The 23,650-nt window shown below is 42.3% G+C and overlaps 1 protein-coding gene across 9 annotated transcripts in view; it reads left to right on the forward strand.

Moving 5' to 3' along the window:
* The first annotated feature begins 4,611 nt into the window (after nt 1-4,611).
* Nucleotides 4,612-23,650, forward strand: part of LOC114152274 (brain-specific angiogenesis inhibitor 1-associated protein 2-like) — a 59,137-nt gene continuing 40,098 nt past the window's right edge. For 4 of the 9 annotated variants that reach the window (XM_028030106.1, XM_028030108.1, XM_028030114.1 and 1 more), the window contains exons 1-2: nt 4,614-4,889; nt 21,072-21,147. In XM_028030106.1, coding sequence (XP_027885907.1) covers nt 4,842-4,889; nt 21,072-21,147 — 124 coding nt within the window. In that variant the 5' untranslated portion in view covers nt 4,614-4,841. Of the gene's footprint in view, nt 4,890-21,071; nt 21,148-23,650 lie in introns of all 9 variants that reach the window. The other 5 variants (XM_028030110.1, XM_028030113.1, XM_028030107.1 and 2 more) reach the window with 4 other exon arrangements.

Consider the following 23,650-nt stretch of genomic DNA (forward strand, 5'->3'; position numbering starts at 1 on the left):
TGGATGAGGGAGCAATTAGTACTAATTACTGTACAGAATTTCACTTCAAACATCCAATGTAACTTTAAAAGTAAAAAAAACAACAGAGAAAATGGCTTGTTGAAAATGACAGCCGTTTTGCGCCTGTGTATCATTAGTGCTGTTTGTTTTGTGAATCAGATCCTGAGATGAACAGCTGGGTGAAAAACAGCAGAAACCACATTTAGTATTATCTTAGAGGATTTATATTTATTGACTTGAGGTCACAGTAATTAGAGAAATGTTAAGATTTGAGGTAAAGTATTCCTCTCACCTTGTATTTGTCCTGTTTTATTAAGATTCACAAAGCTAACTTTCTAGTTTGATACAATACAACAAAATTAAACTTCACAAAGGACCAGCTTTTCTGAGGATTTGCTGACGATTTGGTATTTTATGTCGCCTAATCAGAGAGGACTTGCCTCCAACTGCCATAAAATCCTGTTTTTATATCTGTATAAATAAACATTTCGCGTCACAGAGCTTCTCCTCCCTCTATAAATTTAGTTGTGCTTTAAAAGCATCGGCCTAATAATGGAAACAGAAAAGCAGCCATTGTTCTGCAACCTCGTACCTTTTAATTTCAACAAAGCCTGTGTAACAACACCGCGTCATTCAGGCCTGAAATAGGCTGACCCGTGTTTGCCGGGTTACTAACATCCACTTCAGTGCCGTCCTCGTTCTGAATGAGCTGGATTCACTCCACAGCCGACTGCGCTCTACAAGCCTGCGTGGCGCTGCGTGGGAGTGGGCGGCTCACAGACTGAAACCTGAATGTCAGAGCGCCGCGCTGATGAATCACAGACACGGGGAGAACGGGCCGCAGAGAGCGATGAGGAGGAGTAGGCTGGAGACGAAGGCTGCTCCTCGTCAGATACGGAGGTGTGTGAGTGTGTGTGGCCTTCCCACCTGTTGTCCTGCCTACATAAACGCACCGCTGAATGTGCACCTGTCAGCGGGAATCAAAGGTTAATCAAAAAACTATTGGAAATGGGACAATCCACAAACTATTTTATAAGTTTTTTTCTACCTTTTAAGTTACAAAATCTTAAACTAGCACAAAGAAGCCAAATTGTTTAGAACTAAACTCTCTCTGCTGCTTTGTTGCCTTATATTTACCCCACTTCTATATTTTACTTTTTAATCTGCTGATCCAAACTCTAGGCAAAGACATTTCCAGCCGTATTTCTTAAGATGTTCCTCGGTTGGATCGGTGTTTGTGTAACATGTTTCTGTAAAAACAACAAAAAATAGGAATTATTGAATCACTGGACATTAGAAACACCCAAAGGAGCCAAAAATGATCTTATTGGGTTCAGTAATTTATTTTATGTCTTTCCGTTCTCTCTTTGCCCTTCTTCCTCTCAAGCTGCTAATGAATAAAGGGCACTAGTGCCAATAAAAATGACAACAAAAATAATATCTTTACTGTAGTTCTTTAATGGAGGGGCTTCCTAAATGTTTTTCCGTCCCTCCCAGTCCTCGCTGTGCGTGATGGAAGTTAAACTTTGTCGTCAAGCCTTAGTTGTCACAGTTCTTTTCTTTCTTTCTTTTTTTTACTGTTTTAATAATTTATCTGACTGTAGCTTTTAGCTTTGACCAGGAGCTGTTTTCTTGTTGCCATTTTCTGACCTATAAAGGTTGACGCACTCTCATGCTTTATTGAATGGCATGTTTTCTTGTGTATTTCCTATTTTTGATGAAATGACTAAGAGAAACCGGCCTCTGTGTCACATCATGTGAAAATAATCAAAGGAAACCAAGACTCATGTACCACTGATAAAAAAAAAAAAAAGTAAATTCAAGCTCAGATAAATTTGAAAAAAGCTAAAGTATAAACTATAGAAATCCTCAAATAAAAGGTATTTCTTTAGACATATAGACATGTTATGTACAGACATAATTTTAAGGAGGAATTTAAAGTCTCTATTTATTCTAACATGCATGTTCTCAGACTGTGGAAGGAAGCTGCAGTTTCCAGAAAAAAAAAACTCCTGCATGCACAAGGAAAACACACAGACTCACTCAACACAGCAATGCTTCTGACTGACATTTGACCCCTGGAGCTTTTAACTGTGAGACGCCATTGCTCCAACACACAGAGAATAAAAGTAAAGGTAAGATGTTTGGGGAATTAAACAGCAACGTTGTTTCTGGAAGATAAAAATATTCCAATGAGGGTTGTCAGATTAAAAATACCTTTTGAAAAGAACAACCTTTAAGCAGGAGTCAAAAGGAATGTGCATTAAGTTCTAGTTTTAACAGAAACAAAGGCCTGAAAACACCAGTCTGTGAAATGAGATTCACTTACTGAATTACAGAAATATATTTACTTGTTGATATTTTTAATTTATTCAACATGACTGTACCCATCATGAATATTAATGTCATATTTCTAGGCTTTTATTTGTACATTTTAGACCATCCTTTCTTTTGGGATGACTACAATCAACATCTTTAGTGATGCCAGTTCAACAGGTTGGATTTAATCTGTAGTTTAACTCGTTTTTCATCATTATTATAATTATACAGACTGTAATATTGACCTGCAGTTTAACTACGAGACGCCACATGCACTATGCTAACATCAACAAGAATCTGGTGTTCTTCTGCCTGGATCGGTCTCCATTTGTTTCATCAGAAACAGCCATGTTTTTTTTTTTTATCTGGCTGACTTCCTGTCAGAGATCTGACTCAATATAGTCCACAAGTTTTCATCAGGGTTGATGGTGGAGACAATCCTGAAGCTTGATGTTATTCTGCTTGATCCTCTATCCTGTTTAGATCCTTATTCTGTAAATGAAAGAGGAAGTTGAACTGGAAAAACAGAGCCTCAGCATGATGCTACCGCCACCATGCTTTACAGCATGTACAGAGTTCCTACTTTGTCTACAATAAAGCACTTTCTCTTCCCAAGATTTGGCTAAATTGGTATGTAAACATTTGTTTTTTAAAGGGATGCTCTATTTTTTTTCTCCTCAGGGCTGTGTGTGATTATAAGGCTGGCTTGAGTCTCAGAATAATTCAGTCAACAGACAGACTCATCTCCTTATAATCACGCTTCACATTGTGGTGTCTGACAGAAACATGGATGTATGTTTTAGGCCCATAATAGGAGCTAATTGCAGGGATTGAATCCTGACAGAGGAGTAAATCGATTGGCCCGCTGACGGTGGGAATGTTTCTGTTGCTCCAGCTGAGACCAAACACGCCTCATTGATTTCCACTAACCGTCTGCGGCCTACTGGAACTACATCTGATGTGACAATCCGAACAAAATGAGTGTGTTCCTGCTGCGAGTTGCCGCTCCGCTTTATTATTTAACCCTCGGCGGCGGACTCGGGGCCAAAGCGTTGCCCAAAATAAGAGGCCGTCCTCCCCTTTTCATGGCGAGCCTCTTTCCATTCACAGGGCTGCAGATCGTGACGAGCCGAGATGTGTGGGATTCCCTGCCCACCCGGAGCGGATCTGAAATCCTGCTGAAAAGTGGCTCCATCCCACCCATCTCCACCAGAGCCCACTCAGCAGTGAGCCCGGACAAATTTAGCAAGCGATAAAATGTGAGTAAGTTGAAAGAAGTGTTTTAAACACTCCACACCAACATCCCGGAGGAGAGTCATTTCACCCACCCTGCTGTGTCCCGTGGAGCGTCATCTACAATCCTGAAGGGAATTAGCCTTAAAATTAAGCACAGTAGTTCATGGACACCCAGAGGAACCTCACTGTGGATGTTTCAGCGGATATGTCCGCTGTGAATGGGCTTGTGTGGATTGTCCCAGTGACGCTGGACGGTACTTCTGAATGGTTGGAGCAGAGGAGGCGTGGGCTGCCTGTGTCAGCAGAGCTGGCGGAGCCTTTCCTTCAATGCTGTGCTGCATTTCTGGGCTCTGAATAATCGGTGGAAATATCAGCGCCGGAGCTTCCCGTCAGTCTGTTACCGCTTCAACATGTTCCTTAGTGAAATGACAGAAATATCGCAGCAACAGTTGTGATTCATAATTTCTAGCTACGAGGTTAAAAACAACACTCGCTTCCCTTTTTGCTGGGATTAAATAAAAAGGGGACAGAAGACTGGGAATTATTATTTTTTCCCACCTGTTTATTTTGTTTATTTACTTTGATAAGTGGGTAAAAATGTTACCCTGTCCATGCTACTCAATTTAAATGCGACGTTTCGCAGTTTTCTCGATCTTGGCCAAGGAAAAGCCCTTAGACAACAGAAAATGTTTATGTAAATCAATAAGTAAAGTTCTGATTTATTTATTTGTTTATTTAAATAAAGTAATATCATTTTTGTCTCCCATTTCATCCGATTAAGATATGTTCATTATAAGGTTACGGGACGTTCAAAGATAGTAAACTAAAATTCTATCTGACTAGAAATCGGACTAAATAAAAATGACTAAATGAATAAATAAAAGCAGTTTAATCAGTCACGAAGAATCCAAGTAAATCATATGTGAAACACCTTCCTCTGAGTTTTGTTTTTGCCCATCATTCTCAGTTGTCGTCTCCGGAGTTAATTTTTCCCATCGGCCCTGAAGGCGGCGCCTCTGAGTCCGCCTCTGCGCTCCTGCAGGGAGGCTCGGAGCGGCCGCTGACTGGCTGCGTGGGGAGCCGGTGTGGGCGAAGCGGAGGACTCTCCTATAAAACCCGGGATCCCACGAACAGACGCGCTCGTCTCTCCCAGGCAAGAGTCGTGTTTCCCTGCCTGACAGCTGCCTCGTCCCCCCGCTACAGCTCGGAAAGGAACCGAGAATCCCCCCACAGCTTCCACAGAGAAGAGAGCTCCGTATACGGTTGTGACTGACGCTCCAGCAAGGATGTCCCGGACCGACGAAGTGCACCGCATTACGGAGAATGTCTACAAGGTGAGCCGGTTCGTGTTGTTCGGGACACCTGCTGCACCTGGGCGGATAATTACAACCGGGGAAGTCCGGTGGTGGTCAGGTTTCTTTAAAGTCTCAGTACTTTAAAGCAAAAATGAAGTTATTTAGTTATCAAATAAAAGATGTGGTCTAGAAATGGGGCTAAAACGTTTAAATAATCAGTTATCTTAATTTAACGAAGCAATCAGGTTTTTTTTTTTTTTAGCTAAACTGATGAATGGGGCTGCTGCTCCTGTGTGGAATATTTTAACCCTGATGTGCTTCTGGTTTTGGAAGATTTTTAGTTTTAAAAAAGTAGACCTCCAGAGTGACGGGATGCTTCAGGGCAGCTCAGTTCGACATATTTCAGAGCAGCACAGAAAACTCCTGCTTAAAGTTACCTGATTTCTGAATTTTGTGAATTCCTGAACACGAACCCTTCCAGTTTTCACTTCCTCAGTTGCTTTTATGTTTAGAAAAGCAGAAAATGTATTTGGTAACAATAAGAGATGCTGGTGTAATCCATTCTGTCTGTCTGCTGGGGAAACATCAGGTCTTCCTTGGACCTGAAGGGATTCTGCTCCTTCCTTGGCTTCCTCTAACACAGAGCTCCAGCTCAAGCAGGGAACAGGACTTGTGATCGCAAGGCATTTCTCCTGATTCTCACTTTACTCGGCTCCCCATATGATGCAGATCTGAGACATGGAAACATGGCGAGTTTCTGTTATGATGTGAGGAAAGCTGTCACTGTTCCACACGCCTCCTCACTTTGACCGGCTCTGGGCAGACAGTCGGAGCTCCTGGTACCAGGAGGAGGAGTCGGGTGGTGTGTATGGGTTCTCCTCCCCAGCTTGCTTGGTTATGTAATGATGCTGCTGAGATAATAATGGGAATAATTTCAGCATACATCTGAATGGAAATGCTTTACAAAAAAAGAAAAGATAATTTCAGTAAAAGTCCCAAGATGTGTTGACCTTTGGAGGGTGTGTTTGGGTTATGAAGTCAACAAAATTTGAGGCTGAGGAATGTAATTGGACCAATCAGGGTTTTTGTGATGGTTTTGCTTCTTGATGAAACTGATTGGGATCTGACTGGATCCAAATGTATTTATTTGTTTATCTTTTGCCAAAGAACTATTGGGCATGAATCAATGGGCTTGGTTGAAGTTCTTTGTTTTTTAGTTTGATTTTAACCAATAAGAACAAACGAATCTGAGCTGATCCCGGTTGATCTGGAGCATCTCTAGTAATATGGCTGCATTACTTTTGGTAGCTTTCAGGCTTGGACAGGATACCAAAAATGACATTTTAAACACAGCTATTTTTAAAAACCCATTTCAGCACAAATAACTGAAGTAATGGAGGTAATAATAACGTTTAGCTATTATTTATCTACAGTTTGCAGGAAACGCCTCCATGCATTTGCAACAGATGCAGCATTAGGGGTGGCGGGGAAGGTCTTCCTGTCATGGGCAGCCTGCTCCATCGCAGCACGAGCCGCTGCCAGTTTGACCCCCTGTTGGCGTCTGATCGTAACAGCTCGATGCTCACCGGCGTGGCATTTGGTGCTGCTGCGCCGAGCTCCCCCTTCCTCTTCCTCCCCAGGGGTGTTTTTGAGCTGTGTTTGGAGAAACTAACTGGTCTTTATTAATTCATTAAAAGTGTGGAGGATGGAGAGGCACAGAGGTGCCAGCTCCCATTAGATAACACTCATGTCTGTTTCTCCTTGGAGGGAGGTGAGACATTGGCAAATATCAGCAATTAAATCAGCCAGCATTAAGATGGGGATCAAGGACTTCAGCTGCACAACATCATTCTGCAGAACACTCTGTACTCATGGGATATACTGGTTGTATAACCTTACTGGCCCAGTTTCCAATGATTAAATAAATATGATTAGGATATTCATGACTGCTGCAAAAATTACAGTATTCAGGATCTATTAATTTGAGCCAGATCTAAAACAAGAAGTTTTTGTAGTAACATTTTGCAGAAGATAGTAATGGCTGCTCTGCCTGAATGTGTCTTTTATAAATTATTATATATAAGTATAATCTGGTTGTGTTTTGGGAGTCCATATTTAAATAGTCTGTCCAGGATCTTTATTTGCCTTGCTCCCACCTATTTCAGGCGTTGTCCAGTAACCCTTCATGAGGAGGGCTCTGCCTTGTTTCCTGTTTGTTGAAGCGTTAACTCTCAGAAGAAACAGCAGCAGCAGAGGACTGAAGCCCGAACCTCCTCCTCTGCTGCTGAAACAGAAGCAGAATGTAAATTTCGGATGACTCACGCTGGTGAATGTGTGGGGGCAGTCGTTCCTGTCGCGCGCAGGACGGGGTGTGTGGGGGTGGGTGTGTGTGTGTGGCCATACAGTATCTGCTCTGCAACGACACGCCGGTTCAGAAAGCGCAAACTGCAGGTCGGCTGGGATGGTGACGGAGAGCGTCCCTGTGGATTCGGGTTGTGGAAGTTTGGGATGTGTTGATGTGGGTGAAGTGTGTCTCCTCAGGTTTGTTGTGGCTGCTGAACAAACAGCGTCTGCGTGTTTGTTCAGGAGTGTGTTCAGCTGAGTGCTGTAATCCCAGCAGTGCTGCGGATCAGGATGGCGAATAAAGCTGGAGGTGACGCTGCCTCCATTGTTCAGAGTTAGCACTGGATTATACACACATCAGCAGGTCAGCTCATTGATTTCAGAGCTTTTTGTTGTGCATTTCACTTGCTTTCTTCCAGTTTTCACCACTGTATTTGGAAAAGAGTTTACCCATCTTTGGGTTGGAGGTCATTCTTTCTAAAAGCTGCAGTTTGGGTAAAAATAGAAGAATTTATCAATGCTACTGGCGCTTTTTGCTTAATTTTCTGGCAATTTAGACAGATTGAATTGTATATATGCCAACCATTTGGGTTTAACCCTTCTTGAAGATCATCACGCCAGCCTTCAGACACAATTCAGCTCAATTCTAATATTCCTTCAGTGCGTTGTCTGGGTTTTCTCCCATTCACTAGGATTCCTCCTGCAGAATTTCAATTAGAAAAATCGCGAACCGAAAGAAGTTGTGAACGGTAAAGACCGATGAAGTCGGTTTTCTGTATTTTTATTATTTTTTTTTACATTTTTTTTTACAATTGTAGTGTGCCTGTAGTTTTAGCAATGGTAGCGGAGGAAATGAACGAAGCTGTTCAGTCTGTGTTGGCCACGCTTCCAAATGTTGAATAAACATTAACAGTCGTCTTGTTCGGATTGGCACTCTTCTCTTCACAGTGCAGGGTGGTTGTTTACAGTACAGGACACTTCCTGTATGTGTCAAAGCGTTGAACTGGCACATTACTAACGTCATGGACAAACGTTAGCAATTGGGTAAAATTTAAAAGCTCAACAGAGTCCATGCCTCCAGGAGGAAATAGTTTCTCAAAAGCCCAGGTCCTCTGCAGAAAGCAAAGTGTAGAACAACTGGCTGGTTTTTACTAAGCTAGCAGTGGTCCAAATTAAACTGACCCATCCGTCTAAAACCAAACTACCCATTTAAGTTGCTAAGTGAAAGTCTAGATTTTGAAAGTTTATATCCATCACCTTGTTTAGCATTGACGCTTCCCTCCAAGCTGCCCAGACTTCTCTCTCCTCAGCCGCCTCCTCCGGCTCTTTACCAAGACGTTCTAGTCTCCACAAGCTGAGAGACATGATCTCTCGACTCTGTCATGACTCAGTCTCCTTCTGATCAAATGGGCTTCCAACAATCTCGCGTGGGAGGTGACCGGGCCGCTTCTGGACCAGATGACCCAACTACTTGAAAGGCTCCTTGTGGAGAAGCAGAAAATCTATTCAAAGTTACAAATGACTGAACTCAACCTTTGCCTGATTTCTGAGTCAAAACAACTTCCCAGCTCGTTCTTGTGGGTTATTATTGTCTGGATCATTGGAAAATGTGTAAATATGTGTAAATTCTCATCCATTTCTGGACCTTTAACAAACACAAATGTGTTGCTAAGAACTTATAAGGACTAGTTGTTTCAATAACGGTCCTTAGCTGAAGTTCTGGATGCTTTGCTTTCTGTTTTCAGAGCTCATTTCTGCCCTTGTGAATGGACACCATTTTCAGTTTACCACCTGCATTATGTGTGCAGGTGCACAGCATCACTCTCCCCCGTGTCTGTGTTTCCTGACTGTATCTGGGGAGCATCCTCCAGTGATTGCAGACGTAAACATTGCTGTGTAGTGACGTCTTGTATCTGCTACGGCAGTTTTCCTCCAAACCTGTTTGTTCTCTGGGGAGGGATTTTTCTCCAGTGTTTGTTTGTTAGTGTGTGTGTGAGTAATTCTACTGAACACTTTATCCCCACAGTCATGCAAGCACAATCTGCTCAGTCCTCCCTGCTTTTCGTCTCGTAGTCACACAAGCAGAGCATCGCTCCCGATAAAAGCGACTCTGCTCTGCTACATATCAGGGCTTCATTTTGTTTTATTCCCCCACATATTGTTATGGAGCTCTGAAGCTCTCGGCCAGCTGCTGTTGGAGGCAGAGCGCCGCAGGTGAGCGCCGTGGTATCTGTTGGGGCCGGCGCTGCGTCAGATTGATGGAGGGAGGAGTTTTTGATAGAGGGCTCCATCATCATCATCATCATCATCATCACCACCATCCTCCACACTCTTTCGCTCTGACAAGATGTATTCTGGCGTCCCCGACTGGCAGAGAACCTCTCCTGTCTGGGGTTGCGTGAGGTGAAGCCTGTAGCCTCTGCGCTCATCTGTAGCGCAGCGATTAATCCAAACGCTCCGCTCAGGCAGACATTTCTCCAGTGTAATGGCTTGAAACCAGTGGGCTCTCTTCTCTTGATTAGCTACGGCGCTTTCTCCTCGGTTGTCTGTGCCCGGAGCGTCATGGCCGCCTTTGTGCTCCTGTCCCTGCAGAGAACCTCGTGCCCACCTACTCGGGGGGGCTTCGGGGTGTGTTTCAGCTTTGAGCTTCGTCGCTGATCTTTGGAAGGTGGCAGTGTGTGAGCATCATGGTGACGCTCTGCGATGATGCTCTGCGATGTTGGGAATATGCTTGGGTTATGCAAGCGGGGGAAACATGAAGCATTGCTCTCAGATGACATGGAATCAAATGAAATATTTAATTATTTTTTTAGGTCACTCTCCTTCCAGCTTTTTTTTAAAGATGGATGAATGTTGACTGAGTGATCTGAAAAAGAAAAGTTTCATGCTAGATTGAATTTTTGTTGTTGTTTTGATGCCTTTTTGCAGGCCTATCGGAGAACTGTCACAATAAAAAAATTTCTGTACGGTAAATTGTTCCAGAAATTATTGCAATAAATGATAATGTTGTTGTTTTTGAGACTATTTTAATGTAATATATCGATAATAATGGAAGTACACCCTCTCAAAGACCAATAAGCTTTAATTTCTGAGGAAAATTCAACACTAGAACTGGAAGACACGTTCAATATCCAAAATAAATAAACAAAACAACAAATCAAATGGATGCTGCACTCTCTGAAAGAAATTGTCCGTCAGAAAAGAGGCTGGTTGACATCAGCACACCTGACTGAAGCCTGGTTATTCCTGGTTAACATTCCTGGTCAACATTTTTTCCTATCACATTAATGAATCCTCCCAGTGTTGGAAAAATTACACCAGGAAGCCGTGTTGAGCTTCAAATAATCCACCTCTAGTAATTTAGTTCAAAGGTTTTATCCACCCTGTAACTGTTTGCTAATAAATTACCTTTTAATGTGGAGGATTTTTGGACAGGAGTCACTCTGGACAGCAGTGAAACAATACGAAGGAACATTTTATCAGTTTTGAAAGTTATGTTTTTGTATCCCTTTATATCTGTAGCCATGCCGTGTGTAGTTGTTACAGGTGCAACTTTCCACTCTTTTTCTTTCTTTCTTTTTTCCCCCCCTAATACTTTGCAGGTTTCTATTGGATCTCTTTGTCCTCCTTTCCAGTGCGGTTTGTTTCTAAAGGGGCTCCAGCTGTGAAATATTGTAACGTTTAGCCCATCATTTATTTTGTCAGAACACACGAGGCGCAAGGAACAAAATGTACCAACTCGCCTTTCTGGCGTTCTGGAGGCTGCAGCCCTTCACAGATGTGCTTTCATTAAGATTTCACTGACCAACAACAGCCTTCCTGGGCCACACACACGCACACACTAAGTGCTCACATCTGCAGCGTTTGTGCAGCACGTCGGCAGCCTTTAGCGAAGCGCTTATCAAACTCGAGCCGGTGGGAGGGTGAGAGGAAGAGGTGGATGCTGTTGGGTTTGCGGGAGGTTGGCAGAGGATGAAAGGAAAGTTGCTTGGACGGCTCTTGAAGCTGAATGAAAGCAGGACGAGGACTGGAAGGTGCGGAGCTCCAATCTTTTTAGACCGGCAGTGAGGAGGAAAGCCCTGAGAGGCAAACCGCAGTGTGTTTTTTGAACTGATCGTGGTGAAAAGCAGGAATGCACTCTTATCTCTGCAGAGTTTTCTGACAAACACTTTGTCTTGCAGTCTCTGCCGCTCGTCCTGCCGTTGCACATGTGCAGATGTTATGGAAATGCGTGAACGCACCTTCATTCACGTGTACGTGTGTAAAATGAGAATGAGGCTGGAGTGAATGGGATGGCGGTGACGTTGACGGGGAGACTCCCACCCTCCTCGTTCTCGCCTCTCTCGACCCGCCCCCGCCAGCCTTCAGAGCAGAGCGTGAGGTGAATTAAAATGGGCTGCCCTGTCACGGCACAGGTGGGATGTGTTGGCGAAGGTGGGGAGAGGGGGGGATTCCAGCACATCCATATATGGCAGCGGAAGTACCCCCCTCCTTCCTGTCTCCTACAGAAGCTGCATCTGTGGAATAGGGGGCGCTGACTATTCCTCTGCTCTCTGATAAGGGCTCATCTGAGAGGGAAATTGCTGCCTGCGCACACGCACACGATAGATACTGAATTCTCATCTCCTGAGGCTGCTGAAGCAGTGCAGCTTTTGCACACAGATTGTCACAGTGGCTGAGCAGAGGGAAATAATGTCCATTTCCTGAAACACAATAATGAGCGTCAGCAGCCTAGCATTACAGGACATAATGCTACTATCTAATCCCGCACTGTCATTTAAGGAATGAGGAGTCCTAATAGTTCTTTAATCTCGCATAAGGAGATATTCTTATGTAAAATTGTGCAGTCCATGTGGAAATCCTGTACAAATTAACATGATGATTATTGGTAAAATGAAATATCTGTGGGGAATTTCTCCAGAAGCTTTGCCAGTTTGTGGTTTGCACAAAATCTCTGTGGATTTCAGCAGCTTCCAGAGTTAAAATGGAGCCTCCCTTCTCCATTTATTGCTACTAGGAGTTTTCAAGGTTGTCTTAAATTAATCTAAGGTTTTTTTTTTACACCTGATAGTCCGGTAGGCTCGGTTCTCTTGGGGAACACAATGGAGACATTTGTTACATTTTCAGCTGGCGCGCTGCACTGTTTCAAATGATCCAAAACCTTTGAAAAATCTGTTCATCCCCTCGCCTGTGGTGGAGCTGCACCAAGAACAACTGACATGAAAACATCCAAAGAAGGCATGAGCACAACTTCCTCTCCCATGAAATGTTAAAAAAGATGGAGTAAGGTCAGATTTTAGTGTTTGTAGGACTTCTTTTTTTGTTGTTGGTAAAAGAACAGAACACATTTCACTCGTTTGCACTGGACACTTGTTTGTTTTTGGTTTTATTTACCCAGAATGCACTATGCTGCAGCCATTTCCTGCTTTTGGAGCGGTCTCTGGTTTGCTTCCCGTTTACATACACATTCGAACTGCGCCAGAGTTCACTTCAACTGAATTGAGACTGAGTTTACTAGTTCACTTTTTTGGTCTTTGCTCATTCACTCCTTCACAAACAAACGTCATTTTCTAAGCAAACGAACTAGAGTTTGATTAAAGTGGACTAAACAGGGTTTGTGTGAATTAAACCAATATGTAATTTCTTGACAAAAAGGGGCAAATCTTTCTTAGTTGAGACTCTATTCATTTTTGCCCCAAAGTCTAAATCTTTGGATGCAGTGACGGATGAGTTGCAGTGGATTTTCATAATCACAGCTGCTTGCTGCTTTCTCATTCAGTGGCACCTTAGCTGCCATGCTATCAAACATTAAAGCATGCGCTGTAGAAAGATTAAAGCTCGTTTTGCAGTCGAGGATTATCCTGGAAATCACTTGCTTAGTAGCGAATTAAAGAGGGCAAATTGAATGAATAAATTGGGTTCTTTTTGTGTGTCAGTATTAGGAAACAAGAGTCCAAATTCTACACGTGTTAAATTTCTACCAGGTAGCTGATTGTTTGACATGGCTGCTGTCGGTTTCCTGCAGGCATCAGCATCGCCAAGGTGCTGCTTGAAGAAGAACTGGCAAGTTCTTTGCAGCACAAAGTCCAACCTTGTCTTGTTTTGACCACATCAGGTTACTTACATGTAGTTTATTTATTTTTATTTTCTTACCATTGTGGGTTCTAGTGTTCAGAATCTGACATTTTGATAGGATGACTTTGTAGTGGCAATAGTCGGCTTCTACATGATAGATGCATGTTTGTGCACCAGCTGAGGGATGAGAGCACAGTGATGGAGCAGAGGTCGGGGGGCGTTTCTCTCTCACATTCACAGAAAAGGTCATTTTTATCTTTCTTTTTGTCAACATGGAAGCAATGGGTGGGGGGGATTCACACAGCGCTGGGTTGTGTTTGGCCTCAGCTCAAAAGTCAAGGTGACCTACTGCTGCCATCAACTGTTTTTATTCTTGTGGGACTTTCACCAATCGGTTTACATGCTGCAGATAACATGGCGGCATGAGTCTTCCTGCACTTTCAGTTATCAGTTCTTTGTTCCTGAAATTAGAAAATGTATTTGTTTTGATCTACGTGTGAATTAAATGTGAAAATTATACTCATGTTGGTACTAAAGGCCAGAATCTAAAGCAGAAAAGCATGACTTAAACCTATATTACTTATTAATAATAATAATCTGCAATAATTACTGTCTTTTTGAGATTGATGCATGTAAAATCAACAGCCACAACACTTATTGGTAGATATCAGGAGAACAGAATAAATATCCTTCCATCTTCTTCTCCATATCTGGACACAAGACTAATTATATAAAAACCTGTTTTTCTTTAAGTGGACTGAAGGAGTAGCCAGCTGACAGGAAATGTGCAAACTCTGGTCTCTGACCTATTTATTATTATTATTATTATTATTATTTGCCTTCTTAATGAAAGATTTTAAATACCTCAATTCACCCCAGTATTTCATCTTGGTCAAATTTAAATAAAAAAAGTAGAAATCTTACCTTCCAATTTGACCAATTGTAAAAGACATAGTGTTACAGATTTTCTTTTTAGTTGATTCATGTGGATTTTGACCATATTCTGCTCAGATTAAAGGCCTCAAAGAGATAAAAAAAAGCAGACAACCTTTACTTTGAACCGCAGAAATATTTCTTCTTCCATTCAGTCACGTCTTTCCTCTGGACCTCAGGGACCCCTAAAACGTTGTTGCACAAGCTGTCTCTTTGTCTGCCTGCATCAAATGAAACCACCCCTGTGGAGCTTGATGTGCTAAGACGGTAATGAATTAAAATCAGGCATTCTGGTGAAGATGATTATTGATAATCTGGGCTTTGCCGTCATTGTATAGACCAAGCTTTTCTAAAATTGCTTGATGTGATGCACATTCTGATATTTAAACCTCGTTTCAAACTAGTTACATCTAGTAAAAGGGTGAAGCGGCAGGGAAATTATTTTCTCAACTTGGCCGGCATAAATTGAAAAAACCTTTTTGAGAATAAACTGTCAGGATTTATAAAAAAAAACAAAAAACAAAAAGGCAGAATTAAAAACAAGTCTTCAAATATTGTGTTGGTTCTTAATGGGTTTTATACTGTTGTAAAGTGTTTTCAAACTCATTTATTTTTCTTTTTTTTGCCTCCACCTGGCCCAGCCTCTCCCTCCCACCTCAGTGGGGTTGCCGGCTCTCCACTCGCTGGTTAATCTGTTTGGCAGCGAGCGGCGCAGCAGGTCCTAATGGTGCCACATGGCTGCCTTGGCATTGCAGTAATTTACGCCCCGACATGATACAAGCCTACTGCTCTTTCAGTAGGTTCTGACTCAGCCCACGCACGAGTCTCCTGCCTCCAACCGCCACGCGCTCCAACGCACACTGCCTTTCCCAGAGCCAGCTAGGTCACGATGTTCTCAACGCTTTTCGGTTTGTTTTTGTCTGAAGTGTTTCAATATGGTTCTGCGCACATGTGTGGGAAGGGAGTAATGGGTGGCTTTGCTGGAGTAGATGCACTTACACAACTGTACTGGTGTTCTAATGCCTGGAGAGTCAATAACACTTTAAGCATTTACCTTCCTCTGGCTCCTTTATGTTTCCTCCCTTCATCTATCATTGACAGATTTATGCAGATTTATTTCTCACTCCTTTTACACCTTTTCTGCCCAAAATCTGCAACAAATTCCCAAAGGATTCTTTGTTTTTACTACAGGGTTTATGCAGGTTTCACCAACTCAAATGTAAGACTTTTTAAGATCATTATGTCTGGAATTTAAGACCTCTCTCTCCACAGAAATGTACAAACATTGCCCAGCCCACTTGCTATGTAGCTAGCTGTATCGCTAGGTTATATTAGCAGCCAGTTAGCAGTAGCCCAAACTGTCTCGAGTCGCAATAAAGATGTTGGAGTACGACTCAAAGGTTTGCCTGACAGAAAAGTCCCAGGAGAAAACCCCCCACATAGAATATGAGATTAAATGGTCCTGCTGAGACAGAATTTAAGTTCTGTGATTAACGTATTGAACTTACTTTTTTTTTTTTTTTTTTTAAAAAAGAATTTGACATTTTAAGGTCTTTATTTTAGATACATGAATTTAAGAGTTTTTAAGATGCCTTGTATTACTTTCTACATATTTTTATGGCTTTGTTTCTGAAGGTTTTTTTTTTTTGCACTCTTTTGTACCTCAGTTGGTGAAAGTGGATTGGTGATTCCAGCACAGTCTTGCTCTTTACTCACTTTAAAGAGATGTCGGCTCAATCCTGCTCTTGTCATATTTTAAATGGCTTCTATAACCTCTGGCTCTGGTCCACATCTTTTATGGGACGTGATCTCCATGCCGCTCTGATAGATCTGTTAACCTTGAAGCTGAGGGCTTGTTCTGTTTCTCCACATATTACCCCTCCTTCACGGTCACTGAGGCGCTTGAAATGATTCACCTTAAGCTCAGCGTTACCACCCATATGATTATTTTATGCCAGGAAATGTTTTTAAAAGTTCTTTAAAACACCGAGGAACAGCTTCAGATACAGGAAACTGGAGATCTGACATGGTGCCTAAAAGCCACGTTCAGACCAAATAGTCCTTGTAGGTGAAGGACTCTTTCATTGAGAAACTTTATGATTTAGTCTAACTGCTACTGCAGGCTGAGGTGTGTGTTTGATTTGACTTTTTCCTGCTAGTCCTGAAGTTGGTGGGCTTCCTGCAGCTTCTTCCCCTCTATGGGCAAAGTATGACTCTAGCTGCTCTTCAAGGTCAAAGCATTAATTCTACATACATTTTCTGTCAGTGTCCCCTTATTCACTAAGGGCACCTTTTACCTTTTTACAAGGTTGAGGGGTAGAACTACAAACCACTTTCAGATGCAAAATGCAAAGTAATAAACACGAAAAATGTTCCGCGCATCAACCTGCAGAGTTCTGTAGACCTAGAATAAGAGCTTAAAGCGGATTGAAGGTCCAGAGCTGTCTTGTAAGCAACTGCGACGTGTTTCCAGAACAAACCTGTCCTTTAATGGAGATTAATATTTAATGTAGCTGAGATTGATCATGTGAGGACTCATGTGAAGTTGTGTGATTTCAAACCCTCCACAAACACAAAGGCAAAGTGATCTCATAAATAAATCCTACCTTTTGTTTTGCCTTTAATGGGTTTAATTGCTTTCCGTTGCCTGACTTATGAAAACTTGCTAAACAGATGCTGTCAGCTCATCCTTTAAGTCTAATACTTTAGTCTTTAAAATGTCTGTTTCCTCCTTTAAAAATACTAAATGTCAATATATTTAATCTTCTATCATCACAAATTGCTCCGCTCAAAGGTTACTTCCATTTTTCCCTCTTGAGTCGATTATTTGGATGGTGCAGCTCGTCTGGCAGCGGGAGTAATTATTCGCTTCATGGTACATTTTCCAGATGTTCCATCATTAGTGTCATTGCAGCGTTTAACCTGCTCCTGATTAGGAACATGAGCATTAAAAATGCTGCTTTGTTGACCCTGAAAGTAGTAAACTGTGTTTTCACGACCTGTTTGAAATTGGGAAACCTCTGCTTCACCTCAGAAAATTGATTCAATACCATATATATTCTGTTATTTTGTTTCAGGCTCAATTAATTTGGGTCAAAGATGGAGTTCCAACATTTTGTGGCTGCAACGTGAAAAGAAAACCAGTGTTTTTAGTTGTAGCACTCATTTGCTGACATATGGCTGAAACTAATGGCTGGAAAATGGCAAGCTGTTCTGTAATCCCTCTTATTTCCCGTCCACTCTGTAAAATGTGGCCCTTTATTCAGAGAAATGCTAATCAGCTCCGGTCTCTGCTACTTAAGGAACAACTGACTCATTGTGGATTAAATGTGCACCAAACACGGAAATAAACCTATTAAACCCAGCCCTAAAAAACAAAAAACACATTTCTGATGAGATCTTCATATGGGTGTGTTTGTAGGAAGACTCTCTTATTTAGAAATGATCAATTTAGCGAGTCTAGATAAGAAAGATTGTTATTCAGTTTTAGTGTGTTTGCTAATGTCAGTTTGTTTATGGCTCTTCCAATAAAATTAGGCATAAAAAGGAAAAGCCATCAACCCTTTTGTTCTATCGTTTGGCAAGAGTAAGAATTGAATATTCAGGGTTTCTAATATATCCGGTACCACGTTTGTTTTCCTTTTGCAAAATAATAACAAGCTAGTTCATATATTTTGAAGTGGGGTTCTTGGACTGATGACATGCAGTCAGTATCTTCCTGTACTTAACATTTTCATTGTGGGTAAGAAAAGAAATGCATGAGATAGAAAATCATGATCCCTGAGTTATTCTATGCCAATTTCTCCTGTAAAGATAAGTCACTTAAATTTTAAAAACACAAATGAAAAAAACCCTTAAAAGTTCTGATGTCTGGCTTGAAAGCCTGCAAAAGTGGCATGAATAAAATACCACGTGTATACGTGGTATTTTTCGATAATTATCGAATTAAAAATTATCGAATTTTTGATTCGATAATTGTTCATAATTTCAGAATTGAGTTAAGTTTTTGGCTTGGTTGTGATTTTTAGAGCAACATTTTGGTTAAAGATGAAGTCAGGATTTTCAGAAATGTCAACTTCTTTCTTTATTCAGAAAGTTTTTACATATGCAGACGGGCTCATGAATGAGGAAAATGCTTAACCGTGCAGTCAGCAAGTTCATCAAGACGTTCATTACAGTGTTTGCCTCGTCTTCATTGTCTGTGTGGGAAATCCTCTCCTGGTGAATTGTATTTTTTTTTTAGCTCTACTGAAAGACAAAGGATCCCAAAAACACATTTTTATTTTTGCAGGTCACCCAGAATGTGACGCATAAAGGTGGACGTGTCTGACAGTGAACATATGATTCACCCGTCTCTCAATCACACTGACACAAACACAAACAAACCCAGCCCGGGTGTTTTTTCTGTTAGCACGCGATGAGCACTGGGCCGCTCTCCATCTTCTGTTTTCCTTTACGGAGCGCCTCTCTCTGTGCGTTCCAGGCGGCGGTGCATCAGGGTGACGATCACTGGAGCTGATGCACTTTCACAGAGTCACTTTGGTATGAAGCCGACGCCTTACGCAACAAGAGCTGGGAGCGAGAGGGAGGAACTGGGGTATAAATGGAGCCGTTTATTTGTCCATCTTTCTCTGTTTTTGTGATTTTGACTTCAAAATGATAGAATATTTATCTAATGGATTTATAGATTACCGGATCTGATCCTTTGCTTTGAACACGTGTTCAGCTTTACACAAAGAACGCCACAGAAGCTTCAGTTCGTTTCACTTCATGTCCTGCTCTACTTCACCGTTTCAAACTGAACTTCCATTAAGATTCCTGCTTTTTTTTCCCTCTCTTTTTTTTTTTTTCTTCTGTACTCCAGTGTCACGCTGTCCTACTTCTTACTTCCTTTTTTGGAGTTGATGGAGTTTGTGCGCCAAGGTGACTGTTGTGCGTCAGCCACCGGGCATTAGCAGGCATCCCGAGCTGCGAGCAGCCATGAACAAATGTCCGTCTGCCTCAGATGTGTCCTTCCCTCCATCTGCTTTGTTATTCTTTCCTGTCCTCTTTTTGTTCTTTGTCTTCTCTTCAACTTTTTTCAAATCCAAAATGTCTTTTCACCTGAAAAGTTGCTGAATAAAGTCCTCTTACTTCATATTCGGGACCCATTTTGAGTATGCACCCTGACATGGCACTTTTAATATTCTTTACCTCTGTGTATAGATGGTACTTAAATCTTATCTAGCTTGAACTGTAATAATGGTTCAAAACTTTACTATACACTCTACTCTTGCAAATCTTTAAACTTTCTAGCTGGGTTTTAAAGGCTTTTAAAGGTCCAAATAGTTCCTCTGATAATGGCTGATTCCCTTTGTTTTGCTTTGCTGTAAACCAGTGCTGCTTCTGTATAAGAACTTGAGGCTCACAGTGAGGTTTGACAGGGAGAGAAATATCTTTTCAAATTGCTTTGCTTTGTTGGAAAGTCTGCAGAGGTTAAAGGGCGTCTCGGAAGCAGAGAGAGGCCAGAGATGGATGAACAGTAAGACTCATTAGACTTTTCTTTTTGACGGATTCCTCAGTTTTTAACAAGCCTCCAGGCCTCTGTGCTTGATGTTTGTGCTTTCTGACAGACGGCTCTGGAAGTGTGAGGCAGAACGTACCAAAAATGAGATTCTGAGGTTTATGTTTCTTTAAATGCATGAGGACAACTTGTTCATGGTTTTCAAGCTGCAGCCCAGAATTTTCTTAGCTTTTCTGATTTGCCACTGAATTCTTTTGTATCTAGTCGTGCACATCAGGACTTGATTCTTGAGTCCTCTGTATTTCTTTATGTGTTGTTCCCAAGCAACCAGAAATCCTTTTAACCTTTCAAATCCATCTTTATCAGCGGTTCTCGGGGCTTTCTGAGGCAGTGTTGTCCAAAACCAGTCCTCAAGGGCCCCCATCCTGCATGTTTCAGGTGTTGCCCTGACTCAGTGCATCTTAATCAAGTCAATGGCTCATTACCAGGCCTCTGCACAGTGTGATGACACATTGAAGAGGTAATTCAGCCATTTAAATGAGCTGTGTTACACCGACGGCAAATCTAAATCCTACTGAACACCAGCTCTTGAGGACAGGTATTTGAAAAACTAAAAGGTGACACATCTCTTATGGCATTTATTTCAAAAGAGGAGCAGAAAGGAACATAACAGATTGTTTGTTGAGCATTGTATTCTGTTATACTCTTCTCGGACAGAAAATAACGTGAAATCCAAAAGAAAACTTTGGAAAACCTCCTGAAAATCTTCCTCATTCAAGATCAATAAAAAGTTTGGCTGTGTGGAAGAAATGTGCAATGAAATCTTAGTGTTGGTTTAAAACTTTTTAGCAGAACTGCAACTATTCATGAGCGGTAATGAGCTTTGGTGAAAGTCACGTCTGTCATTTTGGTGAATTTATCCTGTTTCAAAAATAGCATCTTGACCGCAGGTTTGTGCCGGAGTGAAGAGAAGCTGCAGCAGGTCCAGATCTGCTGCTGAGCTCCGAGTCCGCAGCCAAAATCAAGTTTAATTTAAAATGGATACAGCAGGGGAGGTGTGAGGGACCGATCCACATGCATGCACACACACACACACACTAATATTCACACAGACACAAAAATCCCTCAGTCACTCATGCTCTCGATCCGTCTTATATTCAGTCTTGCTGGATTTGGGCTTCTTGAAACGAGTCCTTCCTGCGCTGCTCTTCCTGCTGGTTGGCTCGGCTGATTTGTAGACGACTGTGTGTTCGTGCCCCAGAAAAACAGGCAGAGTGCTGCTGGGTCACTGTAGCTCATCTCAGATTTGCATCGTCTCCTTCCCAGGCTAACCAGATCTTTTTGTTTGTCCCCGCTCCTCTTTGCAGAACATCATGGAGCAGTTCAACCCGTGCCTACGCAACTTCATAGCCATGGCGAAGAGCTACGAGAAGGCGCTCACCAGTGAGTACACCAACCCTCCTCTGTTTACTTTCTGTGGCGGCGTCTCTTTCGTTCATTGGCTGTCCAGGCGGAGGGCCAGCTGACCCAACGCCTGGTGCTGAGTTAGATCCTCCTGACTCATCTGGAGTTGGGGTAAAGTCATGATGACACAGATGTTGTGCAATGTAATGTTTTGCAGTCTGAATCCAGACTTGAACTGTTGAAGATTTCTTGTTGGTTAGAGATGCATTAATATTCTCCGTCTGATGAATCTCATGGGTTTCCAGACTGTTTCTCGTCCCGTCTCCCTTCTTGCTGTCCCGTGACTTCGTTTCCTAAATGTCTGCTTTTTCTGTGCATCCTCCGTCATCGCTTCTAGTTGCTTTTGCTCATGTGTTTGCATGGTCGTGTGTGTGTGTGAAAGAGAAATTGCAGCAAACAGCAATGGCTCAAGGTGAAAGACGAAGCAGCCGAAACGTCTTGTGGGAGCTAAGTGGAGCATAAGCCGATGGGAAATGGAGCGGGGGGTGTTGCTAACGTAACGGTACCCCACCACCCATGGGGCCAAGGAAATGGGAACAGGCTGAGAGCAAATCCAGGACAAGACTGAGTAAAATAAAAACCAGGAGAAGAAAAATATTGAATATTTCCATACAAAATGACCAAAACTGAAGGGTATTTTACTGCTTTTTTATTACTTTAATGATATTTGAGTGGAGTTGCAATACTGAGAGAGAATTTGATGTTTTTAGAGAACACGTGACTCTTGTCTGCAGCAGGAGGAGACATGGCATGCCGAGTGTACGGTGCGGAGCAGCGCTCTCCTTTGTGTTTAGAGGAGATGCAGGGAAGACTCAGCTCCCTACAGGAACAATAAAGGAGGCTTCACTCCTGTCTGATAGATAAAGCTAAAAATAACCCTGAAACTCCCTGAGTGGGGATTGCACTTCATCAATGCCAGGCAGCAACGCAGGGCTAGAGTCTAGACTCAGGCACAGCAGAATTGGGCTGGGTACCAGGAAATCATTTTATTGTCGCTGGAAAAAAATATACCAGTCTGGTTTTATTTACTGGTTCTTAAAGTAGAATCAGAGTGGCAGTCTTTATCCCAAAGGAGGGTTTAAACCAGCATTATTCACGAGGGGGCGGCTGACTGACTGTTTTGTTTTTGTAGCCTTAAAACGTTTCAGAAGACTGAGGACGGTGAGCATGTCCCCATTAGCTGAGCTCCACGTATGAATATGTATGGCTGCATGGACGGGACGTCTTTAAACTGCCTTTGTCTTGCTAAAAAATTATCACTTGTAGCCAAACGTTGCATTCTGTCGAGGCCCAAATCTTATGTATACAAGATGAGCTCCAACCTTAAGCACAGGCCACAGCAGGTGATGCTATTAACATCATCGTTGACATCAGGAGGGCTGGCTTTTTCCAAATAACAAGGTCCCTGGTGGCTAAAGGGGATCTGGAGGAGCGCTCAATAAATTAAAGTTAATCTACCTTAAGAAGAAATTCTGTAATGTTACGAGTTCATTAGGAACCTTCTTTTAATGGATTACCAAGTTTAAAATGCTCTGTCAATAAAATAAATAAAAAAAATATTTTCTTCTCATATGAACAAACACATTTGGATAGAGTATCAACCATCTTGACCTCCATCCTGTTTTTTCTTTTACACCAACACCTTTGCATTGTCAGCCCCTCATCTAATTTTCTGACTAAACTGACCCTCCTTATTGCTTTGGTCTTTTTGTTCACTTCACAATTGACTGATTGGTAAAGCCGCTCATCCAGTTAAATCTGTTTCGCCTGGGCCCCTTTCTCCCCCAGCTGAGGTATCAATGAGATGAACCTCTCCATGTCCTCACCAGTATACAACCAAGGTTTAAATCGGAGATGGAGAAAGGGAAGGTTGGACCCTTGCAGGCAGTTGCAGCCAAAGTCGTGTCGATCTTAGAAATCCAAGCCAGAAACCGTGTTTATTTCCAGAACAATGACTCGCATAGCGGTGGACTTCATGCTGTGTCGCTCTGGACTGAGCTCAGAATAGATTCCTATTGTTTTCCATGTGAATGCTTTGTCATTTTCCTCTCGTCTTTGGGATTCAGAGAGCGGTCTGTGACAGCTTAGAGCACAAACACTCATCTGGCTGACAGCTCTGTAATGAACCCGGCCCTCTTCCACATCCGACCCGTGTCTGCCGTCAGTCCTTGTGTGGCGAGCTCCCGACCCGCTTCCTGTCTTTGCTTTCTGAGACCAGCTTGTCTCCTTTAAGGTCTGGCTCACTGCTCTGCCTCAGTTGGCGTACCTTGCAGGTGATATGATGCAACCCAGGAAACCACGGCTGATTGACAGGATCTCAGCAGAAGAATGCTTTCAAGACTTTGATGTAAAGATTTTTGACAGGAGGTGTAAAGAATGTAATTAGAGTGGAGGGGTGCTGGTGGGGCATTTTAAAACCCAATTTATGAATTCTCCACCTAATAATGTAGTTTGTTTTCAGTAAAGATCAGCTAAATACCTT

The sequence above is a fragment of the Xiphophorus couchianus genome, chromosome 10 (genome assembly GCF_001444195.1).
Source record: "Xiphophorus couchianus chromosome 10, X_couchianus-1.0, whole genome shotgun sequence".
In the NCBI taxonomy this organism is placed as follows: domain Eukaryota; kingdom Metazoa; phylum Chordata; class Actinopteri; order Cyprinodontiformes; family Poeciliidae; genus Xiphophorus; species Xiphophorus couchianus.